Source organism: Chelonia mydas, chromosome 24 (genome assembly GCF_015237465.2).
Source record: "Chelonia mydas isolate rCheMyd1 chromosome 24, rCheMyd1.pri.v2, whole genome shotgun sequence".
Lineage (NCBI taxonomy): Eukaryota > Metazoa > Chordata > Testudines > Cheloniidae > Chelonia > Chelonia mydas.
The window spans coordinates 4,092,116-4,105,993 of record NC_051264.2 but is presented as its reverse complement, the minus strand read 5'-3'; the positions used below and the strand labels follow the sequence as shown (position 1 = coordinate 4,105,993).

The 13,878-nt window shown below is 60.8% G+C and overlaps 1 protein-coding gene across 2 annotated transcripts in view; it reads left to right on the top strand.

The window, feature by feature from the left end:
* Positions 1 to 13,878, top strand: part of INSRR (insulin receptor related receptor) — a 41,944-nt gene that overhangs the window by 15,845 nt on the left and 12,221 nt on the right. Inside the window, exons 3-14 of one of the 2 annotated variants that reach the window (XM_037883471.2) lie at positions 2,123 to 2,435; positions 3,603 to 3,745; positions 4,445 to 4,589; positions 6,118 to 6,332; positions 7,456 to 7,582; positions 8,342 to 8,580; positions 9,149 to 9,316; positions 9,657 to 9,852; positions 11,104 to 11,145; positions 11,409 to 11,704; positions 12,376 to 12,512; positions 13,604 to 13,769. In XM_037883471.2, the coding sequence (XP_037739399.1) occupies positions 2,123 to 2,435; positions 3,603 to 3,745; positions 4,445 to 4,589; positions 6,118 to 6,332; positions 7,456 to 7,582; positions 8,342 to 8,580; positions 9,149 to 9,316; positions 9,657 to 9,852; positions 11,104 to 11,145; positions 11,409 to 11,704; positions 12,376 to 12,512; positions 13,604 to 13,769 (2,187 nt within the window). The remainder of the gene's footprint in view (positions 1 to 2,122; positions 2,436 to 3,602; positions 3,746 to 4,444; positions 4,590 to 6,117; positions 6,333 to 7,455; positions 7,583 to 8,341; positions 8,581 to 9,148; positions 9,317 to 9,656; positions 9,853 to 11,103; positions 11,146 to 11,408; positions 11,705 to 12,375; positions 12,513 to 13,603; positions 13,770 to 13,878) is intronic. The other variant, XM_043535058.1, reaches the window with a different exon arrangement.

The following is a 13,878-nucleotide window of genomic DNA, read 5'->3' as shown; positions in this document are numbered from 1 at the left end:
CCATCCCTTCCTTCCTTCACTCCCATATGCATCCCTCCATCCGTCCTCATACGAACCCCTCCATCTGTCCATCCCCATGCAAACCCTTCCTTCCTTCTCATATGCATCCCTCCATCCATCCCTCCATCCCCTCCACACCTCTCCATTCATCCATCCCCAGAGGCACCTCTTTATCCATCTGTCCCCATGAACCCCCCCACCCCGCAACCCCATCACTCAAATATCTGCTGCTTTAAAAATTGAGTCCCCTGTGGTACCTTTGGCCAACCACACCCTGTAGCCATCCCTCCTTGTGCCCAGGCCGGGAAGCTTGGGCGTTTCATCCAAACCCAGGGACGCCTTGTTTTAGCGGCACAAGGGTAATGGCTTGAGCCAGGCATGACCAGCCCTGTTTTCCAGATGGGGGAGACTGAGGCAGGGAGAGGGCAAAATGACTTGCCCAGGACCCACTTAGTGGGAGAGCAGAGACTAGAACCCAGGCCCCACCTGGCAGCGGTATGAGAGCGCTGCGCCCCTGAGGGGTTTGAACCCACATGCATCCAGCAGCTCCAGCACTTGACCCCCCTAAGGGTATGCAGCTTTCCAATGGCGACCTACCCCTACCTGTCCATAGCAGCAAAGTCTCCCTCCGTCTGTCTCATTCTCTTTTCCTGGCCCTCCCACCACCGCCATATCCAGCACCAGCCGATTTGCGTAACCGCCCAGCTGTGGCTTTTCCGACAGGCGAACGTCCCTTTTCCTTTTAGATCCAAATTTCCCCTTTGTCCCAGTTTGACCCCACTGGTGTTTTTCCACTCTGGAATGCAGCCAACTCGCTGGCCCTTCCGAGACACTGAGTAATCACGTAAATGAGACGACGGAAAAGTTGGCCACTGGCGGAAGTTGTTCCCTTGGAAATGGAACTTTAGAGCACACACGGCGCCTTTCATGAAAGGCAAAGGCCCTCGGCCGATAGGCTCTTTGCCTCAGTTTCCCTTTGTGATTTGCTTGTGAAGTTGGTGGCTAGGGCAGGTTGAAAATTTTGCATCAAAACTTTTTCAGTGAAAAATTGGGCTTTCAACTACAGTTTTTTGTTGTTGTCTGCTTCTGGTGAAAATTTTTAATTTTTAATTGACAAACCGAACACACAAAACCAGACATTTCAGTGGGAAATTGAAATATTTTGGCCAAGAATTAAATATTTTGGCTGAAAATCTAAATATTTTGCTGCAGTGGCACCTCATGGGAGTTGTAGTTTGTGCCCCCAATCTCCACTATGGGCTGGGCACCCCAGGTGGACTTCATCTGCCATGATGCACTGCAGTCATGCTGCTACCATGATGCACTGCCTTGCCTCATTAAAAGGGAGCATCATGGGAGATGTAGTCTGCCCAGGAAGACTGGCCTAGGGAGGGAAATGGGAACTACTGCCAGCCATTCTTAGGGGGCAGCCATGTAGCGAGAGGAATTCGTCCCCATGGAATGGATGCTGTGAGGCACCCAGTGGAAGGAAAACGGGGGTGGGGTGAGGACTGGATTGAGACATGTCATGGCCCCGCCCTGCGCTGTGTTTCTGCCCCCTTTGGAGTGGCAGGGGAATCTCCTGTCTTCTGCAGCAGGGCCCCGTGCTACTGACCCAAGCAACTAGGTGAGAATGTGGGGGGGCGGGGGCAGGCCTGCTGCACTCCTCCTCTCCTGTCCCACACAGACCCCCTTGCTGCGGTCGGTTTGGCAGGGCCCGTCAGAGCAGAGGGGCTTGGAGCTAGTGCTCTATTGAAAGGAAAGGGGCAGCTCCACCCCTCTCACAGTTACTGGCTCAGGCTCTCTGCAGACTCAGGCAAGCGTCTCAGTGTCAGTTTCACTCGAGCAAGGGTCTCAGACTCTCAGCATAGTCAGGGCAGCATCCTCACACTGGTTACACAACCTGCACTCCGGTCCCATTTTTGAGCTGCCCTCGAAAGGACGACGGCGACAAATTTGTTGTCCGTGAAGGCTGAGGTGGTGATGTGATCTCACGGCTCCCGGGGCTGGGCACAGACCCAGAGCACCGAGACCTTGGTCCGGCTCTCGTGGGGCGGGGAGGCCCACGGGGGTGGGGGAGAAATGGACTAGCCTCGTGTCGCTCTCTGTCTCGTGACCCCAGTGTGTCCCTGTGGAGGCAGAATCGCGTGCACCGCCGCCGGGGAATGCTGCCACCCGGAGTGCTTGGGAGGCTGCAGCCGGCCGTGGGACAGCAGGGCCTGCGTGGCCTGCCGCCACTTCCACTTCAACGGGCACTGCCTGGCCTCCTGCCCGGCCCGCACCTACCGGTACGAGGGCTGGCGCTGCGTGACGGCCGAGTACTGCGCCAGCCTGCGCAAGGTGTCTGAGAACCCCCGCGAGGCCTCTGAGTTCGTCATCCACCACGAGGGGTGCCTGTCGGCGTGCCCCTCGGGGTACACACGCAATGACAGCAGGTGAGCGGCTCTCCCTGGGGGCTGAGGCCGAGCTGAGCCCGCCCCCCCCCCCTGCAGCCCTGCATCCTGCCTGCCCCCGCAGTGATCCCCCCTGCATCCCACCTGGCTCCACAGTGACCCCCCATCCCCTGCAGTGACCCCCCCATCGCCCACAGTGACCCCCCTGCATCCCACCTGCCCCTGCAGTGATCCCCCCTGCATCCCACCTAGCTCCACAGTGACCCCCCATCCCCTGCAGTGACCCCCCCGTCGCCCACAGTGACCCCCCTGCATCCCGCCTGCCCCCGCAGTGATCCCCCCTGCATCCCACCTGGCTCCACAGTGACCCCCCATCGCCCACAGTGACCCCCTTGCATCCTACCTGGCTCCACAGTGACCCCCCATACCCTGCAGTGACCCCCCATCGCCCACAGTGACCCCCCATTGCCTGCAGTGACCCCCCATCGCCCACAGTGACCCCCCTGCATCCCACCTGGCTCCACAGTGACCCCCCATTGCCCGCAGTGACCCCCCATCGCCCACAGTGATCCCCCTGCATCCCACCTGGCTCCACAGTGACCCCCCATCGCCCACAGTGACCCCCCTGCATCCTACCTGGCTCCACAGTGACCCCCCATACCCTGCAGTGACCCCTCCTGCATCCTGCTTGCCCCCGCAGTGACCCTCTATCCCCCGCAGTGACCTTCCAGCCTGCTCCGGCTGTGACCCCCCGCATCCCACCTGCCCCTGCAGCTTTCCCCTACCCCCGCAGTGATCCCCCACATCCCACCTGTCCCCGCAGTGACCCCCCATCCTCCCCGGTGACCCCCCCCCCGCATCCTGCGTGCCCACGCAGTGATCCCCCACATCCCACCTGTCCCCGCAGTGACCCCCCATCCTCCCCGGTGACCCCCCCCGCATCCTGCGTGCCCACGCAGTGATCCCCTTGCATCCTGCCTGCCCCCGCACCCACAGTGACCCCCCTGCCCTGCAGTGATCCCCCCACATCCCGCCTGCCCCCGCAGTGATCCCATATGCCCTGCAGTGACCCCCCCTGCATCCCACCTGTCCCCACAGTGGCCCTCCCCACATGGAATTGCAATGGGGGGGGGGTTCCTCAGGGCAATGGGGCACTAACAAATCTGCCCCTGCCTCTTTCCCCCTCCTGCTCCTTCCTTTCCTCCCCAGCATCTTCTGCCACAAGTGCGAGGGGCTGTGCCCCAAGGAGTGCAAGGTGGGCACCAAGACCATCGACTCGACCCGCGCGGCTCAGGAGCTGGCCGGCTGCACCTACGTCGAGGGCAACCTGATCGTTAACATCCGCAGGGGCTGTGAGTGTTTGCCCCCCCCCATCCCCCCACGCCAGATGTGTTTGCCCCCCCAGCCCCCACGCAAACACCCCCACCCGCCTCGAACCTCCTTCCCCTCCCCCACGGGTTAGCGCACGGCCGTGAGAAGCACCAGCCGGGTTTCCAAATCGATCCTGCCGTTCAGTGTCCGACCCACCGCGTCTCCGGTTGTGGGGTAGCTGGGTGGCTCGGGGGTGACTGGGCAGGCTCTGGGGGACCCGTCCCCTACAGGTCCCCTTTAGATCCAGACTTCGACCACCAGCTGATGCCCGGGTCCCACCCCACTTCCCAGCACATCCATCCCACCAGGAAATGCCCCTCTGACCACTAGCTGGCAGCCTCCGCAGGGGGGCCAAGGGGCAGGTGGTGGAACTGGGAACAGAACTCAGGATGCTCGGCGCCCCGGCCCGTGCTCCCTCCTTTGCAGTCCTACGAACGGACCAGACCTGGTAATGGGGCTCGTTTGTGAATTGCCCGCCACGGCCCGAGTGCAGGGCTGGTATCGGGGTGGCTGACGCATGCCGGGGGGGGGCATAGATGTCTGTGATAGACACCCAGATTTGTGTGTGTGTCCCATTCAGCCCCCTCTCCCTCCAGCCTCTCCATCTGGCCTTTGAGGTGGGGAATCTCCATTGGCCGCAGCCCGTGCCTTAGGGGCTCTTTCTCCCTGTCCCCTTCCAGATAACCTGGCCTCGGAGCTGCAGAGCAGTCTGGGCCTCATTGAGACCATCACAGGCTTCCTGAAGATCAAGCACTCCTTTGCCCTCGTCTCCTTGTCCTTCTTCAAGAACCTCAAGCTCATCCGGGGGGACTCCATGGTGGACGGGTGAGAGGCCTGGATGATGATGCCTCCAGCCAGGGTGTAGCCACTGGTCCTATCTCAACCTCTTCAGCCACTCACATGGTCAGGGTCAGGATCATGCCCCTCATTTTGCAGACAGGGGAAACTGAGGCACAAAGAGGGTAGAGGCGACTTGCCTAGGGTTGTACAGCAAGTCAGTAGCAGAGCTAGGAAAAGACCCAGCAGTTCTGACACCCAGCCTTTGTCCTATCACATTGCCTCATGAAAAGAAATAATAGTTAAGGATGCCGAGATGTTCTCGCTTGCAAAGCCCAGCCAGACATCAAGCTTTTACCAGATGCTCAACGTAACTTTGCTTGTGGCTACTGGGACAGGCCCCTGTACAGCAACCTCGGCGAAGCAAAAGGTACTGGGGAAGTAGATCTGCAGGCATCCTGGGCTGCAGATCCCCCAGAGGCTGCCTTCATGTCATACCGCCTGGCTCTTTGAATACCTCCCTTGAAGCTGCCCTTCCAGCCATGGGCTGCTGTTGCCACGGGGACGGAGGGGAAAGCTGCCTGCATTCCGCCCCAGAGGTGGCCGCATTTCCACGCTGGGTGAGCGATCGCTGTGCAGTGTCGCGGTGCACGGCATCAGCTGCTCTGCTCCCCCCGAGAGTGACTTCATTTCAACAATATGTTCCTTGCAATCGGTTTCTCCACTTTGCTTCGGCCTGTTTGGCTACTAATAAATAACCCTTAGCACTTCTACAGAGCTTTTCATCCATCGGGCTCAACGTGCATGGTGGATTCCCGGTCCAGCTGGGCTTCCAATGCCTCCCACGTCTGGTGGCCTCCATCCCACCACTGGTGCCAGTCCCACTGCGTCTCCAGCTATGGGGTAGAGGCCCCTTCCTCTTGCATAGCAGAGGGCAGGACATGTAGTGTCAGGGAAGCAGCTACAGAGCCTTGCCCAGGGCACTAGGAGATCCCTTGCTTGGAAAACGTGGCTTGCATTCAGGTCTAGCATGGAGGGGTGAGAAAGAGAGAGATCTGTCTGGATGCGTGCAGCCGTGTATGTGTGAGAGACCTTGGCAGATGTGTGTGTGTGTGTGTGTGTGTGTGTGTGGCTTTGTGTCATGTGTTCACGTGCTTCTGTGCTAGGAGACCTCTACATGTGTGTGTGTGCGGACGCACGTTTGTGTGAGCGTGTGTGTCTGGTTTAGGGGTGCTGTGAGTGCGGGTGCTGAAGCTTGTCAGAGAGCTCTGTGTGTGTGCGTGTGGGTGGGAGTGTGCGTCGTCTGTCTGTATGTCCGTTCAATTCTGTGCGCTGTGAGTGCTCCTCTGGGTGTGTGTGTGCCTGTGTGAATCTGTCTTGTGTGGGTGTGAGCGAGCTGAGTGTGTGTTTGGGTGTGTGTGCACACGTGTGTGTGTGCATCTGTCTCGTGGGTGTGATAGAGAGCTGTGTGTGCGTCTGGGCATGTGTGCACGCTTGTGGGTGTGTGTTTGAACCCCCTTGTTTGAGGAGTCAATCCCAGCCCCATGGTTCCAGCCCCCTCTCCCTTCGCCCTCAGGAATTACACCCTCTACGTCCTGGACAACCAGAACCTGCAGCAGCTCTGGGACTGGAGCCACCACGCGCTCTCCATCCCCGTGGGGAAGGTGTACTTCGCGTTCAACCCCAAGCTGTGCCTGTCCGAGATCTACCGCATGGAGGAGGTGACGGGCACCAAGGGCCGGCAGAACAAGGCCGAGATCAATCCCCGCACCAACGGGGACAGAGCCTCCTGTGAGTCACGGGGGCCCAGCTGGGGCTCGTAACACCCCTGCAGCCCTGGGAGCAGGGAGGGAGCGGGGAAGTCCAACAGCGTCTGCTGGGGTGGCCGCTGAGAGCCCCGTGCTGCCATCTGGGGGGCCTGGAGCCACCGGGCAGCAAGGTACCTCCAGCCCCTGGCTGTTGCAGAGAGACATTAAGGGACGGGCTCAGAGAAGAGCCTCCCCTTCCCCTTCAGTAAACCCTAATCGGGGGCTTCGGGGGGCGATTGGGTGGATGCTTGTCTTAGAACCAGACCAGCACACCCATGGGTGACACGAGTTGGGTGGGTCTCAGTGTCCCCCCAGCCCCTCTCTCCTTGGCAGTCTCAGCAGAGAGGCCTCTGCAGGCCCCCACCCCTCTGGGCACCCCCACCCCTGAATCCCCCAAGCATTCCCCAGAAGTGCCCAGCCCTGCCCCTGATCCACTGGACACTCCCAGACCCTCTGCTCCCAAGGCACCGTACACACCAACTTCCCCGTTACGCCTCAGACCACAGCCCTGCTTAACACCCAGCACTACGCTGTGTTTCGAGCACAAACAAGAAGAAGTTGATTTAACAAAGAACCGTGCGTCAAGGGGAACCATGTTGCACTGCTGGGAACAAAGGGTTACATGGCAAACAAAATCATAACCTGCGTCCTCAAGCCCCGTCTTCATTTACAAGACACTGCCTGGCCCCCCAAAGGGTAGCTCGCCCCAAAGCCTTTCAAGCGTCTCCCAGCCAGGGCCGCCGCAGTCAGTGGGAGCCTTTCCCGCTGCTGCTCTGGGCTTTGGGGCAGACCCTAGCGGGGGCTGCGATCACCCCTATAAGCGGGCAGCACAGAACTGTTGGGACCTGGGCCTCACACCCCATAGCCTCTCCCCAGACTCCACGCAGCATAGCCCCCCTTCCAGAGCTTTCCCCTCAGGCCCCATTCCCTGCAGCCCCCCCCACCAGTTCCCCTCAGGCCTGTTCCCCAACCTACCCCCCACCGCGAGCTCCCCTCAGGCCCTGTTTCCTGCAGTCCCCCCGAGTGACCTGCAGCCCCCGCAAGCTTTTCTGAAGCCCTATTCCACGCAGCACCCCGCCCCCCCATGCTCTCTGCTTCCATCGCAGGCAAGACCCAGACTCTGCGCTTCGTTTCCAACATCACCGAGTCCGACCGCATCTTCCTGAAGTGGGAGCGCTACCGGCCCCCCGAGTACCGCGATCTGCTCAGCTTCATCGTCTACTACAGGGAATCGTAAGTGTCCCCCCTTCCCCCAGCTGCCCAGCTCCTGGCTGTGCTGCGCCCCCTTAGCATGTGCCACACCGCCCCCTCATGTGGCTGGAAGCCAAGCGGGTAACAACCTACTACTGCCGCTGGTGAGTGACGTGACTCCTTTCGCTCAAGTGCTGCAGCGCTGACGGTTCTCGTCCTGCCAAGGACCCGGGCCAGCGGCTGATGCACTGGCAGACTTGGCTCTTCCGTGATATCCCTTGGGATTTCGGGGAGGTTGGGAGGGGGTGGACAGGGTCAGGGGCAGCTCACTTAGGGCTATGCTGCTGACCTTCTGGCTGCACAAATCGGAGCCTTGCTTTGCATGTTTGGGGCTGGGAAACATGGCTCTGCTTTGGGCTAGCTCAGCTGACAGGGGGACAGAGTTCCAGTTTGGGTCAATCCAGTCTATCTCCCGCCCTGCTTCTTTGTGTGTGGTTCCAGACTGCTGTGTAGCATTGCTGTGAGGCTGTAAACAGCTGCCGTGCTCCACCCCAGAGGTGGCTGCATGCATTTCAGAGGCAGGGGAAGTAATTCCTGCAAGGGGCCACAATAGCCAGTGGCATAAGGAGGCAGGGCTCCACTCCACCCGTCTGGTGTGTAACCGCACCCTGAGCTCCTTGGTGCTTTAGGAATGTCCCTAATCATTGGGAAACTCAGCGGGCGTGTGGGAGGGGAGAGGGGCTGGGTTCACTGAGGTGGCCTGTGCACTGACCCCTGGGGGCGGCGTATCTTCCGGGCCAGGCCCTTTCAGAACGTGACCGAGTACGTGGGGCAGGATGCCTGCGGGGCCAACAGCTGGAACGTGGTCGACGTGGAGCTGCCGCTGAACAACGACCAGGATCCGGGGGTGGCCCTGCTGAACCTCAAGCCCTGGACACAGTATGCCATCTTTGTCCGCGCCATCACCCTGACCACGGCCGAGGAGGGGCGCAACTACGGGGCGCAGAGCGAGGTGGTGTACGTCCGCACCATGCCAGCAGGTAGGAGGGTGGCCACGGGGGGGCATTGGAGTGGGCTGCTGCTTAGAAAACATGCACAGCCCTTCTAGGGGCTGGTGCATAGCGAGGGTAACAGCCTAATACTGCTACCAGCTCACAGAGCTGCTCCTTTTGCTTAACTGGGAGAGGTCTGTGCTTTGGTGCTGATGATCCTGGATTTGAATCCCCCGTAAATAGCCCCATAGCCTGAATAGCTACTAGAGCACTTTACAAACATGGGCCTCCCCCACCTTAAAGGGGGCTTTTTTCCCCGCCAGGGCCTGAGCAGGCTCCTCTGCCAGGAGTGGGGGTGCTGAGATGGACCCTGCCCAGCAGGATCCAGCCCCTGGGGTGCCACGGTGGTTGCGGGGAGGTCAGTGCAGGCGGCTCCATAACAGACAAGGGTGCAAAGTGGGGGTGTGTGTGGGTGGGTGGCTGGAGCCGGGAGAGGGAGCAGGAGGGCTCCACATCCCTCCCCTGCCACACACACCCTGGATCCAGGGGGTGTGTGTGGACCCAGCCCTGGACCTCTGGGGCTTAACGTAGCTGTCTCTGCAATGCCGGTGTCCAGCCCCCACAGTGCCCCGGGACGTCCTCTCCATGTCTAACTCCTCCTCCCACCTCATTGTGCGCTGGAAGCCGCCCAGCCAGCGCAATGGGAACATCACCTACTACCTGGTGCTGTGGCAGCAGCTGGCCGAGGACCTGGAGCTCTACGTCAATGACTATTGCCACAAAGGTAAGGCCTGAGGCCGGGGAGAGGGGCTACGGCCGAGCCACAGGCGAGAGCAGCGGCGGGAGGTGCCCTGGAGGTAGATCGGGGACGGGGAGCTCCGTCTCGGGGAGCTGGAGCCTCGGTTAGCGCCCCGTGGCGAGGGGGCTGAACGGCTGGGATGTGGGCCGGGCCGGGTGGAACGGACGCGCCCCCTGGGGCCTCGGCTGCTGTTTCCCTTCGGGCTCCCTGGGCTGGAGCCGACGCCCCGTGACCCCGCTGGGAGGGCGTCAGGGGCGATGCAGGAGGGGCTGTGTCTCACCCCTTGCTCCTGGCCCCACTCTCTCTCTCTCTCTCTGCCCCCCAGGCCTCAAACTGCCCACCAGCAGTGCGGACACCCGCTTCAACGTGGACGACAGCGAGGGCCCCGAGCTGGAGCAGGACACGGAGGAGCGGTGCTGCCCCTGCCACCGGGACGGCGGGCAGCTGCCGATGGAGGGCGAGGCTGTCTCCTTCCAGAAGAAGTTTGAGAACTTCCTACACAATTCCATCATCATCCCCAGGTACTTGGGCGGGGCTGAGTGGCAGGAATGAGGTTCCAGGGGCGGGGCTTAGTGGGGGAGGAGGTTCCAGGGGCAGGGCTTAGTGGCAGGGATGAGGTTCCAGGGGCAGGGCTTAGTGGCAGGGATGAGGTTCCAGGGGCGGGGCTTAGTGGGGGGAGGAGGTTCCAGGGGCGGGGCTTAGTGGGGGAGGAGGTTCCAGGGGTGGGGCTTAGTGGGGGAGGAGGTTCCAGGGGCAGGGCTTAGTGGGGGATGAGGTTCCAGGGGTGGGGCTTAGTGGGGGAGGAGGTTCCAGGGGCGGGGCTTAGTGGCAGGAATGAGGTTCCAGGGGCGGGGCTTAGTGGAGGGAGGAGGTTCCAGGGGCGGGGCTTATTTGCAGGAGGGGATTCCAGAGGGCAGGGCCTAGCCGGGAGGAGAAGGGATTCACGCTCCATCCCTGCAGTGCCATATTCATAGCCACCTGCCAGGGGGATGACTCAGCCAGAGGTGGGGGATTCCCTGCCTAGCCTCTCCACTCCATCTCGTCTCCACATGCTGCAGGGTAAGGCTTAGCCAGGTTTCAGGAACAAGGGGGACTGCTGACCCATAGCAGCAGCTCCATCATCATCCACATGGCCTGGGGGCGGGTGGCTTAGTTAGGGCATGGGGGATCCCTTCCCAATCTTGCCGGGAAAGACAGGGACGGGAAGGGAAGTGTGGGCTGGTGATTAGAGCAGGGGACTTCTGGGATCTACTCCTGTCTCTGTGGGAGGAGTGGTGTCTGGTGGTTCCAGCATTCAGGACTCCTGGGTTCTCTCCCGAGCTCTGGGAGGGAGTGCCATCCAGCGGCGGGAGCAGAGGTGCTGGGAGCCAGGACTCCTAGGTTCTATCCTTGCTGTAGCCCTGGTACAAACTTGCATTGTGACCTGGGGCCAGTCTTTTTTGCCTCTCTGTGCCTCAGTTTCCCATGTGTAAAATGTGGATGATGATGGACAGGACAGGGGCTCCTGGGGATGAGGTTTGCTTAGCTGATGTTTGCAAAGGGCTTTGCTGATCTCTGTGCTGACCCTGGCCCCAGGGTGGGGTTTGCAGCGAAATTCCACACCAGGTAAATTTGACCTGTTAGTTAAGAGTAATTTTCCTCCACTCTGATTTTTAGGTCTAGGGTTTTGGCCAGCCAGAGAGAGTCACTCCTTTGCCTCTGGGGTCCTTCCCTCCCTGACTCGGGTTCGGCACTGTCCACTAACTAGTCCCCTTTCATTTGTGTCTTTGCAGACCCCCTTGGAAGGTGACATCTGTCAAAAAAACCCCTCAGAGGTAAGTGAGGCTCAATACATCATTGACACACACAGGATAGGGTTAAGAACAGCTGTGAAGAGAACCCAGGAGTCCTGACTCCGAGCCCCCTGCTTTAACCACTAGACCCCTCTCCCCTTCTAGAGCAGGGAATGGAGCCCAGGAGTCCTGATTCCCAGACCCCTCTGCTCTAATTCACTGGTCCCCACTCTACCCCAGAGCCATGGATAGTCCTGCCTCCCTGCTCTAACCACTAGACCTCACTCCCCACTTCTCTCCCGCAGGACTCGGAAGAGGCGCAGAGGCATCTTGGCCCTGACCAGCTCTGGCCACCCCCTCTCCAACGCCTTCTCTCTGGAGCCCCCAGGGAACCCGCGCCCGCTGAACCGCACAGGCGCCGCCCCCAAAGCCCAAACAGATTTCCGGATCTTTGAGGACAAAGTGGTGCGGGACCGGACGGTCATCTCCCAGCTGCGCCACTTCACCGAGTACCGCATCGACATCCACGCCTGCAACCACGCCGCCCACACCGTGGGCTGCAGCGCGGCCACCTTTGTCTTTGCCCGGACTATGCCTGAGAGTACGTACTGGCCCCGAGGAAGGGGGAGGACACAGGAACCCTCCATCTTGTGCTAGCGGGGGCTGAGGCAGAGCAAGGCACGGCCCACTCCCCTCTTTGGACACTTGGTTGAGATCCAGGCTTCCAGGATACCACAAGTTCAATGAGTTTCCTGGTCTCAACCCAGAAGCCCTGGGGATCGCAGTTCGGATCCACCAGCCTGATCTCAAGTGTGGCCCAGGGCTGGGGTGGCTGGGGGGCTGCGGGTCGGGATTGAGGGGCACTGACAGAGTTGTGGGTCTAGGTTTACTTGGTTCTGCCACAGGATCTGGTGCCCTTCTCAAGGCCCCTTCCAGCCCAGGATTTCTGTGATTCTGTGGGGGCCCCAGAGCTGGGGTAGCAGGGGGAGCTGTGGGTCAGAGGGCAAGGCGTGGAGCAGTGTGTTTGCTGGGTTAGTGCATTTCAGCCTGGCCCAGCCCCTCCGCTCCCCACCTGCCGCGGGCCCCTGCCGGGGTGAACTGGGAGGTCTCTGCTTTTCTCTTCCTCTTTCTGGTCGGTTTGGTGGTGAGGCGGGGGGCCAGGGCTGAGCGGCACTGGGGACCCGCACACACTGCAGCGCTCAGATCCCCCCCACCCCACACTGCTCCCTGCACTGAGCGAATCTCTCGGACTCTCCTGCTTTGCCCCTCTAGCGGAAGCGGATAACATCCCCGGCAACGTCACCTGGGAGCCGGCCAGCAAGAACAGCGTCTTGCTGCGCTGGCAGGAACCCAAGAACCCCAACGGGCTCATCCTCAAATACGAGATCAAGTACAGCCGGGAAAACGAGGTGACGAGACCAGTCCCCCCTGTCCCCCGAGCCCGCTTGGCCCACGGCACCTGCCTGCCCTGCCCTGGGATAGGAGCCCCCGCCCACACCAGCATTCATGCATGTTCCTGTCCCAGCCACAGCCTGCTGTAGCCCCAGCCACAGCGACGTGTGCCGGCAGCTCTGGGGGTGCCCGGTTTGAGCCCTGGGGCTGGCTAAGCTGGCAGCCGGTGCCTGGGCACAGCCCAGCCACGGCTTGGTTCCAGCCCATCCTCTGGCTAGCGGCTCTGTCGCTGGAGTGTGCTGGGTGTCTCCAGAGCTGAGCAGAGACGGGCAGTGTGGGGTAGTGGACTAGGCCCTCAGTGGGGGCTCAGGACACCTGGGTTCCATTCAGGGCAACTGCACTTGCATGCCCCCTCGGTGCTCCAGCAAGGGCTCCCACTTCAGGCTCCCAGCTGTGGCCTCTGTTGGCTGGAGACCTGCGTCTCTTTCCCTCCTGAGCGGGGCATTTCCGGGCTGTGGAGTCCCCTGTCTATCCTGCGATATTCCCTGCAAGAGACAGACAGCCGGAGACAGCCAGCTCCATGTCTCTCCTCATACACGGTGCCCGGCGTCCTCGCCGCCCGTCGGCTGCCACCCGGCCCTTTCTGAGCAAGCACGTTTACCTGTAAGGGGGAAAGCGTTACAAAGCAAACATTAAAGATCCTAGGCGCATGCTAACCAGCTCACCCCCACGCCTCTCCCTTCCGGTGGAGTTACAGACAGACCCGCAGGAATACAGAAACATTTGCCTTTTTAATACAAGGCACTCATCAAACACTTAAACTCTGCATGGGGCTCAGGACACCTGGGTTCTTTCCTTTCTACCCTTGTGCAAGTCCCTCGCCCTCCCTGAACTTTCTCCCTCTCCTCCCAACGGTTTCTTTTCAGCCTGTGAGCTCTCAGAGGCAGGCCCTGGCTTGCGTGGTGTGTCTGAGCTGCACGTCTGGGCCCTGCTCTAGGTGCTACTGTAATATACCTAAATATAAACCCAGGGCTATTCAGCACAGATGTCCTGGCAACTGGCCCCGAGTCCGCAGGAACATCCGTGTCTCTCTCTCTCTCCGTCCCAGGAGGTCCCCACCGTGGTGTGTGTCTCTCGCCACCGCTATGCCAAATACGGGGGTGTCCACCTGGCCCTCCTGCAGCCGGGGAATTACTCTGCCAAGGTCCGGGCCACCTCGCTGGCCGGGAACGGGTCGTGGACTGGACTCATCAAATTTTACATCCTTGGCCCGGGTACGTATCTGGGGTGTTGCAGTTCCAGCTCTCCCCAGCAGGGGGCAGGCTGGGGCGGGAGCGCCCAGTGGGGAGCGGTGCAGTGCGGAGCTGGGGATGCGGGGGGGGA